The sequence below is a fragment of the Equus quagga genome, chromosome 13 (genome assembly GCF_021613505.1).
Source record: "Equus quagga isolate Etosha38 chromosome 13, UCLA_HA_Equagga_1.0, whole genome shotgun sequence".
Classification (NCBI taxonomy): domain Eukaryota; kingdom Metazoa; phylum Chordata; class Mammalia; order Perissodactyla; family Equidae; genus Equus; species Equus quagga.
The window spans coordinates 44,583,961-44,597,102 of record NC_060279.1 but is presented as its reverse complement, the minus strand read 5'-3'; the positions used below and the strand labels follow the sequence as shown (position 1 = coordinate 44,597,102).

General features: G+C 39.9%; 1 protein-coding gene across 1 annotated transcript in view; it reads left to right on the top strand.

The window, feature by feature from the left end:
* DNAJA2 (DnaJ heat shock protein family (Hsp40) member A2) overlaps window positions 1-13,142 on the top strand; it is a 13,883-nt gene extending 741 nt beyond the window's left edge. Inside the window, exons 2-9 of the mRNA XM_046682780.1 lie at window positions 777-836; window positions 1,138-1,361; window positions 4,176-4,256; window positions 4,506-4,639; window positions 5,119-5,315; window positions 10,373-10,517; window positions 10,647-10,774; window positions 11,366-13,142. Coding sequence (XP_046538736.1) covers window positions 777-836; window positions 1,138-1,361; window positions 4,176-4,256; window positions 4,506-4,639; window positions 5,119-5,315; window positions 10,373-10,517; window positions 10,647-10,774; window positions 11,366-11,557 — 1,161 coding nt within the window. The 3' untranslated portion in view covers window positions 11,558-13,142. The remainder of the gene's footprint in view (window positions 1-776; window positions 837-1,137; window positions 1,362-4,175; window positions 4,257-4,505; window positions 4,640-5,118; window positions 5,316-10,372; window positions 10,518-10,646; window positions 10,775-11,365) is intronic.

The window sequence follows — 13,142 nt, the reverse complement described above, 5'->3', positions numbered from 1 at the left end:
GAGCACGGCGGCCCGGCCTGGCTGCCCGCCGCGCTGCGCCTCTCTAGGCTCGGGCTTCGGAGCGCTGGAGGCGGCCGGCCGAGCCCCAGCGTCCTCCCGGCGCTCGGCTGACCCGGGTTCGAAAGTGAGAGGAACGAGCGCGCTCCCCGGGCGGCGGGCCGGGCGGCCGAGCGTGCGGTGGACTTCCTGTGAGCCGGCCGGAAGTGCGGGGCCGCCTTATGCAATCGGCGTGTCCGCGAGCGCCGCGCGGCCCGGGGCCGCGGCTGCCGGCGCGGGTCGCCCGCCGTGTGCACTCGGAACCGGCCTGGGGCTTGTCGTGCGGCCCGATGGCGCAGTCAGCGGGCGTGCAGGGGCGGTCCCGCGCGGCGAGGGGCCCTGCGCTCCGTGTGGGTGGGAAGGCTCGGCGCTCTGCGAAGCTGCAGCCGCTTCCTCGGAGCTCGTGGCGCCGTCTTGGTCTAGTTGCTGGCGGTCGGAAACCTTGGACGATGGTGAAGATGCGGAATGTGTCAATGTTTCCACAGAGAAAACTGTTACGTTGTTTGTATCGGATTTGAATGTAACCAATTTTCAAGTGTAACTGCTGTCTGCCTTATTATATTAAAGTAGTGAGCAAACAGTATTGAGATGGAAGGATGCCAATCGCAGGGAATAAAAGGTATCTTTGGAAGGTTATGATTTTAGAATACTGCTGCTGAGAAAAGTGGAGGTTCGGTTAGTACTCTCAGATCTCTAAGCCGGTCTTTGTATCTAACCTTTTCTTATCATCGTTCCTACAGGCCTACAGGAAGTTAGCCAAGGAATACCACCCTGATAAGAATCCAAATGCTGGTGACAAAGTAAGTTGAGATTTTTTTCCATGAAGTTTCAGGTTTCAACTTAAATTGCCCTCCTTGAAAAAAGAACTCTGAGAAAAGTCTATCTCTGTGCACAGAGCCAAATGTTTATGTCAAGATTATTTTGGTCTTGTGATGGGAATACTGACATTCTGGGCGCTGGTGGGTGGGAAATAAGCAGAATCAAACCAAAGGGAGCTTGTAGCTTTCATTGGAATTAAGTGGATTCTAGATGCTTGTAGCCTTTCCTCACGCTTTTTTATTTGAAAATTCAGGTGTTTTCTTTTTTCCTTTTTCTTTATAGTTTAAAGAAATAAGTTTTGCGTATGAAGTACTGTCAAATCCTGAGAAGCGCGAGTTATATGACAGATATGGAGAGCAAGGTCTTCGGGAAGGTAGCGGCGGCGGTGGTGGCATGGATGATATTTTCTCTCACATTTTTGGTGGGGGATTGTTTGGCTTCATGGGCAATCAGAGTAGAAGTCGAAATGGCAGAAGAAGAGGGGAAGACATGATGCATCCACTCAAGTAAATATCTTTGTCTTTTTTAAAAAATACTAAGTACTGTGTTTTCAAGTAGTAATACTCAGTAAAAGAGAAGGACATTAACAATGTTCTATTCTTCAGAGGAAAAAATCTTCTGTTTGTCTTACTGTCCTCATTGGGTGACTAAGTTGAATTTGATGTTTGTATTTTGCTGCAGATCTTGAAAGATTATTGGCATTTTTGCTAAGTAGGAAGATGGTTTTGTTATATGCTTCTGAGGCTACTTGTTACCATTTGATTTAAAATTTCATTTATGAAGTTTATTTTCTTTGACGTGTTTAAATCTTCCACATTATTTTATTTTTGAGGAAGATCAGCCCTGAGCTAACGTCTACTGCCAATCCTCCTCTTTTTGCTGAGGAAGACTGGTCCAAGGAACGTCCGTGCCCATCTTCCTCTACTTTATATGTGGGACACCTACCACAGCATGGCTTGTCAAGCCGTGCGAGGTCTGCCCACCCCACCCCCCATCCAAACTGGCAAACCTTGGGTTGGGCCACTGAAGTGGAATGTGCGAAGGCAACTGCTGCACCGCTGGGCAGGTCCTGCTAGTTACTTTTTATTTAAAAACTTAGAGAGCGAGCGACTGTCGGGCTAGTTTGTTTACGTGTTACAGTCAGTCATTACTTGATCCTCAATGTGAACTCTCCTAAATTGGTTTCCATGGAGCTTGCTGGCTTCAAGCCTGACGTGAACCTGCCAACATATGAGTAGCATCTGACCTTGATCTTAGACTGCAAACCCCTGAGCCCTCTACAATATGAAAATAGCTATTTCACTTTGCAAAATTTGTGAGGTCTTTTATCCTGTTAATTTTTTCATGAACCAATGATGATTTTACTAGCAAATGCCAAAGACTGAAGATCAAGTGTCTATTTAAAATAATTTCCTATTATCTAGTTTATACATTTGAGATTAGAGGAACCTAAAGCATAATGTTAGTTACATTGTTTGAGTCACATTCTTAAATTTGTATTTTAAGAGTTTACCCTCAGAAATAAATTATCATTTGGATATCATTCCAAGAGTGGTACTCATGCTGTGTGGGTTAGTTCTTTTGTTTTTCTTTGATATGGAAATGGTCTAAGAAGTAAATAGGATTGAGAGAGTGTTTGCTGTACCTTGTAATTCTTCATGTTCTCCTTAAAAGTTGTTTCATAGGGTACAGTAAATAAGGTTTCTTTTTAACATTATTTAAAATTTCCCTGTTGTTGCCTTTCATTTTGGGTGGCTTTACAGTATTCCATTCCATGATTTATTTAATCATTCACCTTTTCTGTGTGCTTCTGATGTTGCCAGTTTTTTTCTGTAATATTGCTGCTTTGAGTATCTTTATATCCAGTTTTGTCTCTTCTTAGCAGAGATTCTCAGGCAGGCATCAGTGTTTTAAGGCCGATAAATACAACTAAATTGCCTTGTAGAGTATTGTGCCAGTTTAGCCCCACTGGTGAAGAATGCCAGCTTTGCCAGACTGTTCACCTCATTTTTCCTCCCTTGGCCATGTTTGTTGAAATGAGGATTTTTCTGGCCTCTTAGATAATGCTTTTGCATACTAGTTGTAATTTAGTATGTAAATGGTAAAAGACTTAGGTATTTTCTGTAAATGATTTGGTTAAAGGTTCTTACTAGGAGTATAAAAGACAGATGCAACCAATTGTTTTTGTCTAAGGTTAAACTGTTGATATGTCATTATTTGGAAATGTTGGTAATGTTTTGTCCATAAGTGTTCTTGTTCTTATGATACCTAGAATGTATAAAAGTTTTAGCTTAAAATAACAATTTTGAGAAAGTTTGAATATTACAAAATAGTGGGTTTGCAAAATACTTTTAACTATTTTTTGTTTCTCTATTTTAAAGTAAAATTTTACTACTAAAGAAGATTTTAAAACACAATGAGAAGGGTAAAACCAAATTAAATACGTTGCTGCGAGATCTTGAATGAATAGTATTTGTGAGACTTTTGATAGGCATAGATCTTTTTTGAGGTTAGTTTGGAAATGATTGGTCCTGTAATTCAGATATGTTATATGAATAAAGGTGAGTTGGGTTTTATCAGTTGTATATGTTTAATAGGCTTTTTAACTCAATCTTTTTGGGTCATAAACCCCTTTGAAAATTTGGTAAAAGTTGTTCAGGTAGACAATTTTGCTTATAATTCAGTGAGTTCTTCAGACATCTAAAACTTATTGTATGCTTGTTATTGAAAACCTGTTCTTTTCCTCCTCTCTGTCATACTGTAGACAAGGCCACTTGTTTTTGAGACGTATGCAATCTAAATGCCTCCTATACTTGTAATATAACTTTGTGGCCTTTCTAAATTGTCCTTGGAGAGAGCAGGGCCTCATAGAGCATGGACTCTGGAGCCAGAAGCCTGTGTGATCTTGAGCAAGTTACTTAACCTCCCTATGCTCAGTTTTGTCTTGTAAAATGGGGATAATAATTGTACCTTTTTCAGAGGGTTGGATTACGTGGAGGGCTCCTGCCTGAGGCGAGAAGAAGATTGTGAAGCTTGAATTTGTGCAATTATCAGCTTTGTCAGAAAATGTAGTACAGCAAATTGTTGGCCTGATCCTGTAGGTTCTGGCTTTGAGCACCATATATGCTGTCCGTAGCCATGAAATGTTTCTGCTGATTTGAGCCACAAAATAAAACCTTAGTCAAGTTGACAGTATAAGGTGTTTTTTAATTCTTTGTTTTAGCAGATTATAGTGAAATTGCTGTATCAGCTGTCATTTATGTTTTGTATTTAAGAGAACTTGGCAAAGTGTGATTGAACCTCATTCTTTTTTCCCCCAGAGTATCTTTAGAAGATCTGTATAATGGCAAAACAACGAAACTACAACTTAGCAAGAATGTACTCTGTAGTGCATGCAATGGGTAAGTGTTTTGGTTTATGATATAAATTTTATCTGTTCTTTCAGTGGCACATTTAGTCTATACCAGGTGAAAATTGTTCATGATTTAGAACTAACTACCCAGCAAAGAACATTTTGTGATACCTCTGAAAGCCAGTTTAAGTACCATTCATTGAGTTGAAAACGAAGGTGAAAAGCACAATTCCTGTTTGTCATGGCTTCTTGGAATGGTCTATGGGCAAAATCTAATTTATGCTTTTGATTGCTTTAGCCAAGGTGGAAAGTCTGGAGCTGTTCAGAAGTGTAGTGCTTGTCGAGGTCGAGGTGTACGCATCATGATCAGACAGCTGGCTCCAGGAATGGTACAACAGATGCAGTCTGTGTGTTCTGACTGTAATGGAGAAGGTATGCATGCCAGTACTTCTCTGGTTCTATGTTGAAATGGATTGGGAATGCAGAAATTGGAGAGGCTTACAATTTTTCTTTTTTAAAGTGTGTTTGTATTCACTTTATTAAAGAAAAATGTCCAGGGGCTGGCCCAGTGGTGTAGCGGTTAAGTTCACACAGTTTGCTTCAGCGGCCTGGGGTTCACCAGTTTGGATCCCGGGTACAGACCTAGCACTGCTTATCAAGCCACACTGTGATAGGCTTCCCACATATAAAATAGAGTAAGATGGGAACGGATGTTAGCTCAGGGCCAGTCTTCCTCAGCAAAAAGAGGAGGATTGGCAGTAGTTAGCTCAGGGCTAATCTTCCTCAAAAAAATGAAAAATAAAAGAAGTTCAGAAAGTTTATTTAATGAATAAAGGCCTTATCAAGACCTATCTTATTTAAGACTGCGGTATGGTACTCTTGCTGAAAGTTTGAATGACGTCTCTTTCCAGGAGAGGTAATTAATGAAAAGGACCGCTGTAAAAAATGTGAAGGGAAGAAGGTGATTAAAGAAGTCAAGATTCTTGAAGTCCACGTAGACAAAGGAATGAAACATGGACAGAGAATTACATTCACTGGGGAAGCAGACCAGGCCCCAGGAGTGGAACCAGGGGACATTGTTCTTTTGCTACAAGAGAAAGAACATGAGGTAATTTCCTTTTTGTTTGTTTTATTCAGAAATAGGTCTTGCATGCAAGATTAAGGCTAGATCTTTTGGGTTCCATGCAGTAACACTGGACATAGATGAAGCTGTCAAGTAGTTGGGCTGAGTTCATGAGAATTGTCTTGTTAATTTAGTACAAGGCTTTTTCAGAGATAACGCAGGTTCGGTGCCAGACCACTGCAACAAAGTGAGTCACACGAATTGTTTGGTTTCCTGGTGCATATAAAAGTTATGTTTACACTATACCGTAGTTTATTAAGTATGCAATAGCATTATGTGTAAGAAAACAATGTACGTATTTTAATTTAAAAATACTTTATTGTTAAAAAATGTTAACCATCATTTGAGCCTTCAGCAAGTCGTAATCTTTTTGCTGGTGGAGAGTCTTGCTTCAGTGTTAATGGCTACTGACTGATCAGGGTGGTGGTTGCTGGAGGTTGGGGTGGCTGTGGCAATTTCTTAAAATAAGACAGCAGTGAAGTTTGCCACATTGATTGATTCTTGCTTTCACAAACAGTTTCTCTGGAACATTTGATGCTGTTTGATAGCATTTTACCCACAGTAGAACTTCTTTCAAAATTGGAATCGCTTCTCTCCCTCAAACCCTGGTTTATGTAATATTCCAAATCGTTTGTTGTCATTACAAAGTCTTTGTAGCATCTTCACCAGGACTAGATTCCATCTCAAGAAACCACTTTCTTTGCTCATCCATGAGAAGCAACTCCTCACCTGTTAAAAATTTTATCAAGAGCTTGCAGCAATTCAGTCGCATCTTCAGGCTCCACTTGTAATTCTAGTTCCCTGGCTCTTTCCACCACAGCTGCAGTTACCTCCTGCACTGAAGTCTTGAACCCCTCAAAGTCATCCATGAGGGTTGGAATCAGCTCCTTCCAAACTCTTGTTAATATTCATATTTTGACCTCTTCTCATGAATCATAAATGTTCTTAGTGGCATCTAGAATGGTGACTCCTTTCCAGAAGGTTTTCAATTTATTTTGCCCATCTCCGCCAGAGGAATCACTATCTGTGGCAGCTGTAGCCTTACAAAATATATTTTTTAAATAATAAGACTTGAAAGTTGAAATTACTGCTTGATCCATGGGCTGCAGAATGGATGCTGTGTTAGCAGGCATGAAAACAACGTTAATCTCATTGTCCATCTCCATCAGAGCTCTTGCTTGGGTGGCCAGGTGCATTGTCATTGAGCAGAAATATTTTGAAAGGAATCTTTTTCTCTGAGCAGTAGGTCTCAACAGTGGGCTGGAAGTATTCCGTCAACCATGTTTTAAACAGATGTGCTGTCATCCAGGCTTTCTTGTTCCATGTATAAAGCACAGGCAGAGTAGATTTAGCATAATTTTTAAGGGCCCTAAGATTTTCAGAATGGTAAATGAGCATTGGCTTCAATTTAAAGTCACCAGCTGCATTAGCCCCTAACAAGAGAGTCGGCCTGTCCTTTGAAAGTTTGAAGCCAGGCGTTGATTTCTCTCCAGCTGTGAAAGTCGTAGGTGGCATCTTTTTCCAATATAAGGCTGCTTCATCTACAATGAAACTCTGCTGTTTAGTGTAGCCCCTTCGTTAATGATCTTAGCCAGGTCTTCTGGAGAACTTGCTGCTTCCCCTTGCACTCCTATGTTATGGAGATGGCTTCTTTCCATAAACCTCATGAACCAACCTCTACCAGCTTCAAGTTTTTCTTCTGCAGCTTCCTCACCTCTCTCAGCCTTCGTAGAATTGAAGAGAGTGAAGGCCTTGCGCTGGATTAAGCTTTGGCTTAAGGGAATGTTGTGGCTGGTTCAATCTTCTAGCCAGACCACTAAAACTTTGTCCATATCAGTAATAAGACTGTTTTGTTTCTCATCATTTGTGTGTTCACTGGAGTGGCACTTTTCATTTCCTTTAGGAACTTTTCCTTTACACTCACAACTTGGCTGACTGGCACAAGACATCCAGCTTTTGGCATGTCTCACCTCTCAACATGCCTTCCTCACTAAGCTTAATCATTTCTAGCTTTTGATTTAAAGTGAGAGACGTTGGACTCTTCCTTTCACTTGAACACTTAGAGAACATTGTAGGGTTATTAATTGACCTAATTTCAGTATTTTTATGTCTCGGAATAAGGCCCAAGGAGAGGGAGAAAGACGAGAATGGCCAGTTTGGCTGGGTTGGTGGAGCAGTCACAACACACACAACACTTATTGGTTTAAGTTCACTGTCTTAAATGGGCACAGTTTGTGGCGCCCCAAAACAATTACAGTAGTAACATCAAAGATCACTGATCACAGATCACCGTAACAAATAGAATAATAAAAAGTTTGAAATATTGCAAGAATTACCAAACTGTGACACAGATGTGAAATGAGCAAACGCTGTTGGAAAAATGGCACCAAGAGACTTGCTCAAGGCAGGGTTGCCACAAACCTTCAATTGCAATAAATCGAAGTGCAGTGAAGCAAGGTATGCCTGTGGATCAACAAGGTAGGTGCAGTCAGAAGCACTGTAGAAGCAGTCACTTTTGGTCACAGCTCAGCCATTGCACTGGAAGCTTAAGTCGTCCCGTTGACTCTATCCCAGTTTCCTTGTTCATGAAAGTGAGGGCGTTGGACCAGGCCATCTAAGGCCCCTCATTTTTCACTGTGAAAATCCTTTGATGGGTGCTAAGTGGACAGGGCTTTAGTCCTCAGTGCTGCTCTGTTGATTTATTTTACATATTAGACATCCAGGTGAGCTTTTCTTGAAAGAAAATCTTCTACAGTTAAAAAAAAATTTTATTTTTTAAATTTCTGATGAATACGTATTGTATCTGTTATGTACAAGGCAGAATGAACTGGTCTGACTATGTGGTCTAAGGTATGTTATTTTGCTTATACCATTGCACCTCTATTTTTAATGTGCTGTATAATATACTGTAGATCTTTATTCATGAAGGATGTATCTGGAGCTCTTCACGAAACAACCCTGTAGTATAATCACCCGGATTCTTGAATAGAGAAGCATTTGGCAGAGTTCTGCTTTGTACTTGATCGCATTGACTCAGGTTCCTCTGAAAGTGTTTACATCACAAGTCAACCACTTTTTTAGTTTACATTAAAATTTTCTCCCATTTGATGATGATTTCTACAAATAAAGTGAATTTTAAAAATCACTTCAATTATCCAATAGAGAATAAAACCATATTGAGATGTAGATTCTGGCAATTTGATTAGATTCATTCCCTCACTGGGTTGTGACTTGCTCTCCTACAGTAGCTTTTCTCAGGGTATACTAGTCAAATTTCTTGCCTTAGCAAAGCTATAAATTATTGTGTGTATCTTGGCTCTTTGCAGATGTTGCCGAAGCTACAAATGGCAAGGGTCTCCTAAATTGCTAAAAAAAAATAGGAGTAATTTCTAGAATTCTGTCTTGGGGTCTTGTAGGTTGAAATATTTGTAACTCCTTACAAGATTTTCTATTAACTGGCATTTTAGCCACTTCTTTCTATGTTTAATCTTGTCTTCCATGTACAATACTGTACAAGGCATAAAAGGCAGAAAGATAGACAACCAAGTAATTGAGACGTTTATAATCTGCTCAAGTATAGAGTAAAATATATTGTAAGATGGTATAAACAGGATGTGAGTGTTTTCATTGATCTATCATTGAAACAGTTTGAGGATAGTAATCAAATGATGTCTGGCAGTGCAGCAGAGGGAGGGTAGTGAGGAAGTTAAGAAGTAATGCTTATTTGGAGGAGAGTAGAGATGACGTTTTTGAGTTGTTGGTACATCAAACTGATGGTGAAACCTTTTTTAACCACTCAGTTCAGTCTTTAATGTTGCCATATAATTAAATTGAGATTTTCAAAATAAAGACCACTGGATTTGGAGACAAGGGACTTAAGTTGTGACTCTCTAGCTTTGGCCTCCTTGGGCTTAGGTTTACTTGCTAAAAACAAAGGTGGTCCTCCCTTGGAAGGATATTGTAGAATCAAATAAGAGAATGAATAAGCTGCTTTTCTTTCTGGGGCTGTGGGGAGGCATTTGAAAGTAAGTCATCTCTTAAAATTGTTGGCAGCAGTGGAATTACATGGAATTTCCAACAGACAGCAAATGTAACTGGTTGTCTAAAGTAGAAAATAGAAGATAGTAAAGGTTAGAATGGAAGTTCATCTAGTAAGAGGTCAAGGGTTGCTCCTTGGTTTTGTTATGACCAGTAAAATAAATTTGAGCCCGAGATGAAATTTAGGCATCTTATTTAATTTATACCACTGAAAATATTAATCCTCTGAAGAAAACTTAACTAGTTTGAACTAGTTCATGAAAAAGCTTGTTATTTTGTTTTTGGCTTTTTTTTTTTTTTTTAATCCCAACACTTGTGCTTGTGAAGGAATTGTGAGGCCATGAGATTAGGGTGGGTGCTGGTCTAAATCTTCTGGTCTAAAAACATTCACTTTTGAGAGTGGTGTGTCTTAATGTGTATGCATCTTTCAGTACAGCTGTGTGCGTGTTTTGGTGATCTGGCTACCATTGTGCATTTGTACAGCAGAGAAGCACAATATTTGGTGATGTTAGTCCCTCCTCTATATCTATACTTTTGTTTTTCAGAAATTATTATAGCTTTTACTGGCTTAGTATTACTGATTGAGCTTTTTATGTTGAACTTGGACCCTCCCCTTCCCCTGTTAAGACCATGTCTGGGGAGCACTCTAAGATGAACCTGACCTACGGAATCCCACTGGCCTGCTACACGTTTTTGCTCAGAGGCAGGGTCAGGAAATGGGCCTTAATTGCAGAATATACCTCGTTCTGTTTTTGGAGCCTCAGCTGTGCCTTATGAGCCATTGTTTTCCCAATTCCCTTGCTTTTCTGATGGAAGTTTCTAGCATATTACTTGAGATTAGCTAGGTTTCCTTACATAAATTTAGAGAATTAAGGGTGGTGGCAGTTTGGCTTTTGCAATGAATGGTAGAATTAAGGTTTGGAAATTGATTCAGGGAACACAGCACAAAAGAATATGGCTCCATAATTAAAAAAAAAAAAAGTTTTTGTGTGCTTGATTTGTAGGTGTTCCAGAGAGATGGCAATGATTTGCACATGACATATAAGATAGGACTTGTTGAAGCACTCTGTGGATTTCAGTTCACATTTAAGCACCTTGATGGACGTCAGATTGTGGTGAAATACCCCCCTGGCAAAGTAATTGAACCAGGTAAATCTTGATTTTTGTCTGATTCAGGACTTTTACAATTTGTAATTTTTTATAGTAGGCGACTCTCAATATTATCGAGCATCTTTCTTCTTGGGTAAAATTCTTAATAGTTTTCTCTTTACTTAATAGGATGTGTCCGTGTAGTTCGAGGTGAAGGAATGCCACAGTATCGTAATCCCTTTGAAAAAGGTGATCTTTACATCAAGTTTGATGTGCAGTTTCCTGAGAACAACTGGATCAACCCAGATAAGCTTTCTGTAAGCATTCCCTAAGTTTGAGCAGCGGAAGACTTCAGGTTTCATAATGGTTGTGTTTCTTTGTCATTTTTCCGTTTGTTTTTGGTGCTGAGATCAGACCACACAATTTATAACATTTTGCTTTTCTAGTATTTGAGTGGTTAATGGGCTGTCCTGGTTCTTAACTAAGATGAGGATTGCTGGTATAAATGTTTATAGGGCCAAATAGGGCATGTAAAAAAAGGAGTGCAGTGGACTGGGTGTGGGAGGATTGGGACACCCTGGAGAACAGATCCCTCACCTGAAGATCAGGGCGACTCCCCAGCCTAGCATGTCCTGGTTGTTCCATGCAAGAAGGCATGTCTTCTGTGAAATTTTCCAATGTTTAAATATTGGCAACTAACCCCAGTTTTTTTGTGTTCTGAGTACTAGATGGGTTGCATAAAAGATGTCTGCAGATTTTGCCTGTGGGTCATCTGTTTGTGATCTCTGGCTTAAAGTGCAGACTTATCTATTTAAACTCTCGAGGAAGCATACACCTTCAATTGTATCAAAAGGGGAGTTGATGAAGATATCTTACAACTAGGCTTGTTTTTGTTTGTTTTCATGAAGGAACTAGAAGACCTTCTGCCATCTAGACCAGAAGTTCCAAACATCATTGGAGACACAGAGGAGGTAGAGCTTCAGGAATTTGATAGCACTCGGGGCTCAGGAAGTGGTCAGAGGCGTGAAGCCTATAACGATAGCTCTGATGAAGAAAGCAGCAGCCATCATGGACCAGGAGTGCAATGTGCCCATCAGTAAACTCTACAAACGAATTGCACAGGTGGATTTTCTTTCCACGTTTGCCTGGTTTGTCTCCAGCCGTCCAGCTGGAGTGTCTGGTCAATCCAGATGAACTGATGGACATCTGTTGGTCTGTGTGTAACTTTTAAAATTGGTATAGTATCTACAGAGTGTATAATTTAAACTAACCACAAAGCTTTACATCTTCATTTCGACTGTTCTGTAGCAGAATAAAGCACTTGAAAGGAAACAAGACTCCCTTTCACACGTGGGTTATAAGTTTCAGTCCTGGTATCTGTGCTTGATTTTTATCAGTTTTGTGTAGATTTTATGTTTCATATTTTAAATTCAAATCCCACATTGTAAAGTTTGTGTACAATTTGTCCTGAAGCTTTGTGTTTGGCTGCACCTGCATAAGCTGCTACAAATAGAATAAAGAATTTCATAGCCTGTATCTATCATTTAGATGCATGGAAAAATGGGCTTTGCACACAATGGGTTTGGAGCTGACTGGGAACAATGGAAAAAAAATAACATTAGCTGTGGTTGTAAGCTTTCTTTTTCTTTCCTTTTCTTTTTTTTTTTTTTACCATCTTGTGAAAGGTTTCTGAAACTCGATAATAAAAAGCAGTTGGTGTAAATTATTCTTTGTGTCACATTTTTAGAAGAAGGCATATTTTGAACTGTAAAATGTATCCTTAAGCAGAAGAATGTATCCTTAGTTCTGGTTCTTGAACAGCCCTTAAAAACCCATTGGCCTGAAGCTTATGCTGCAGGCACATGCCCGTTCTGTAGTTTTAAAAGGCAAAAGAAAGTTTGATATGTTGGTAGAAACAGGCTTTATTGGCTTCAATTGATGCTTGTAGAGTCAAGGACATGTGAGCCATATACTCGTAAGTTAGGATCCTGAGCGTTTGGGCCAGGTTAATCTAGCCTCTGTATCCCCACCACCCTTTAAAAATAAGGTAACAGCAAATCAACATGAGAACCATGTTTGCATAGAACCTGTTAAAATGCTCTGTTTTCATTAAATGTTAAGTTAAAGATTCTCTGTCTCCATTAAGTTCAATATTTGAGATTGGGGGAAGCATTGATTATTACTTATGTTTTGTAGAAAAGTAAGACAGGCTGATAGGAAAAAAATCAGGTAAAACTACTATGAAAAGGATGTTGTGTTGCACTTCTTTCCATCTTCTATTATCTTCTTTTCATTCCCAGGGTATTTTTAGAACACACTTTAATTTTAGGGAAAAGAGACCTCAGTTGTAAAAGAACAAATCGGGGGAAACTGAAAACTAAAAACTGAAAATGGATTATGCCGTCCCTGAGCCTAAATATAATTCTTGTAGTTTATTTCTAGGTCTCCCAGAACCTGAATGGAAAAAAAGGGTGTCCTGGCATTAACCCAGGCCTGAGGTTTGAATCCTTGCCCTGTCCACTCTACCTCCATTGTATGAAAAGTAGTTGACAACCAGCCTGGGCAAAATTCAGCAGCAGAGTAGCTTTGTCTCCATGGTTACTGCCCCACAACCACTTTGAGCGTAAGAGATGCAGTGGCGATACAAAGTTTGTAACCTTTCCAATAAAGGTTTCTGAAACATGA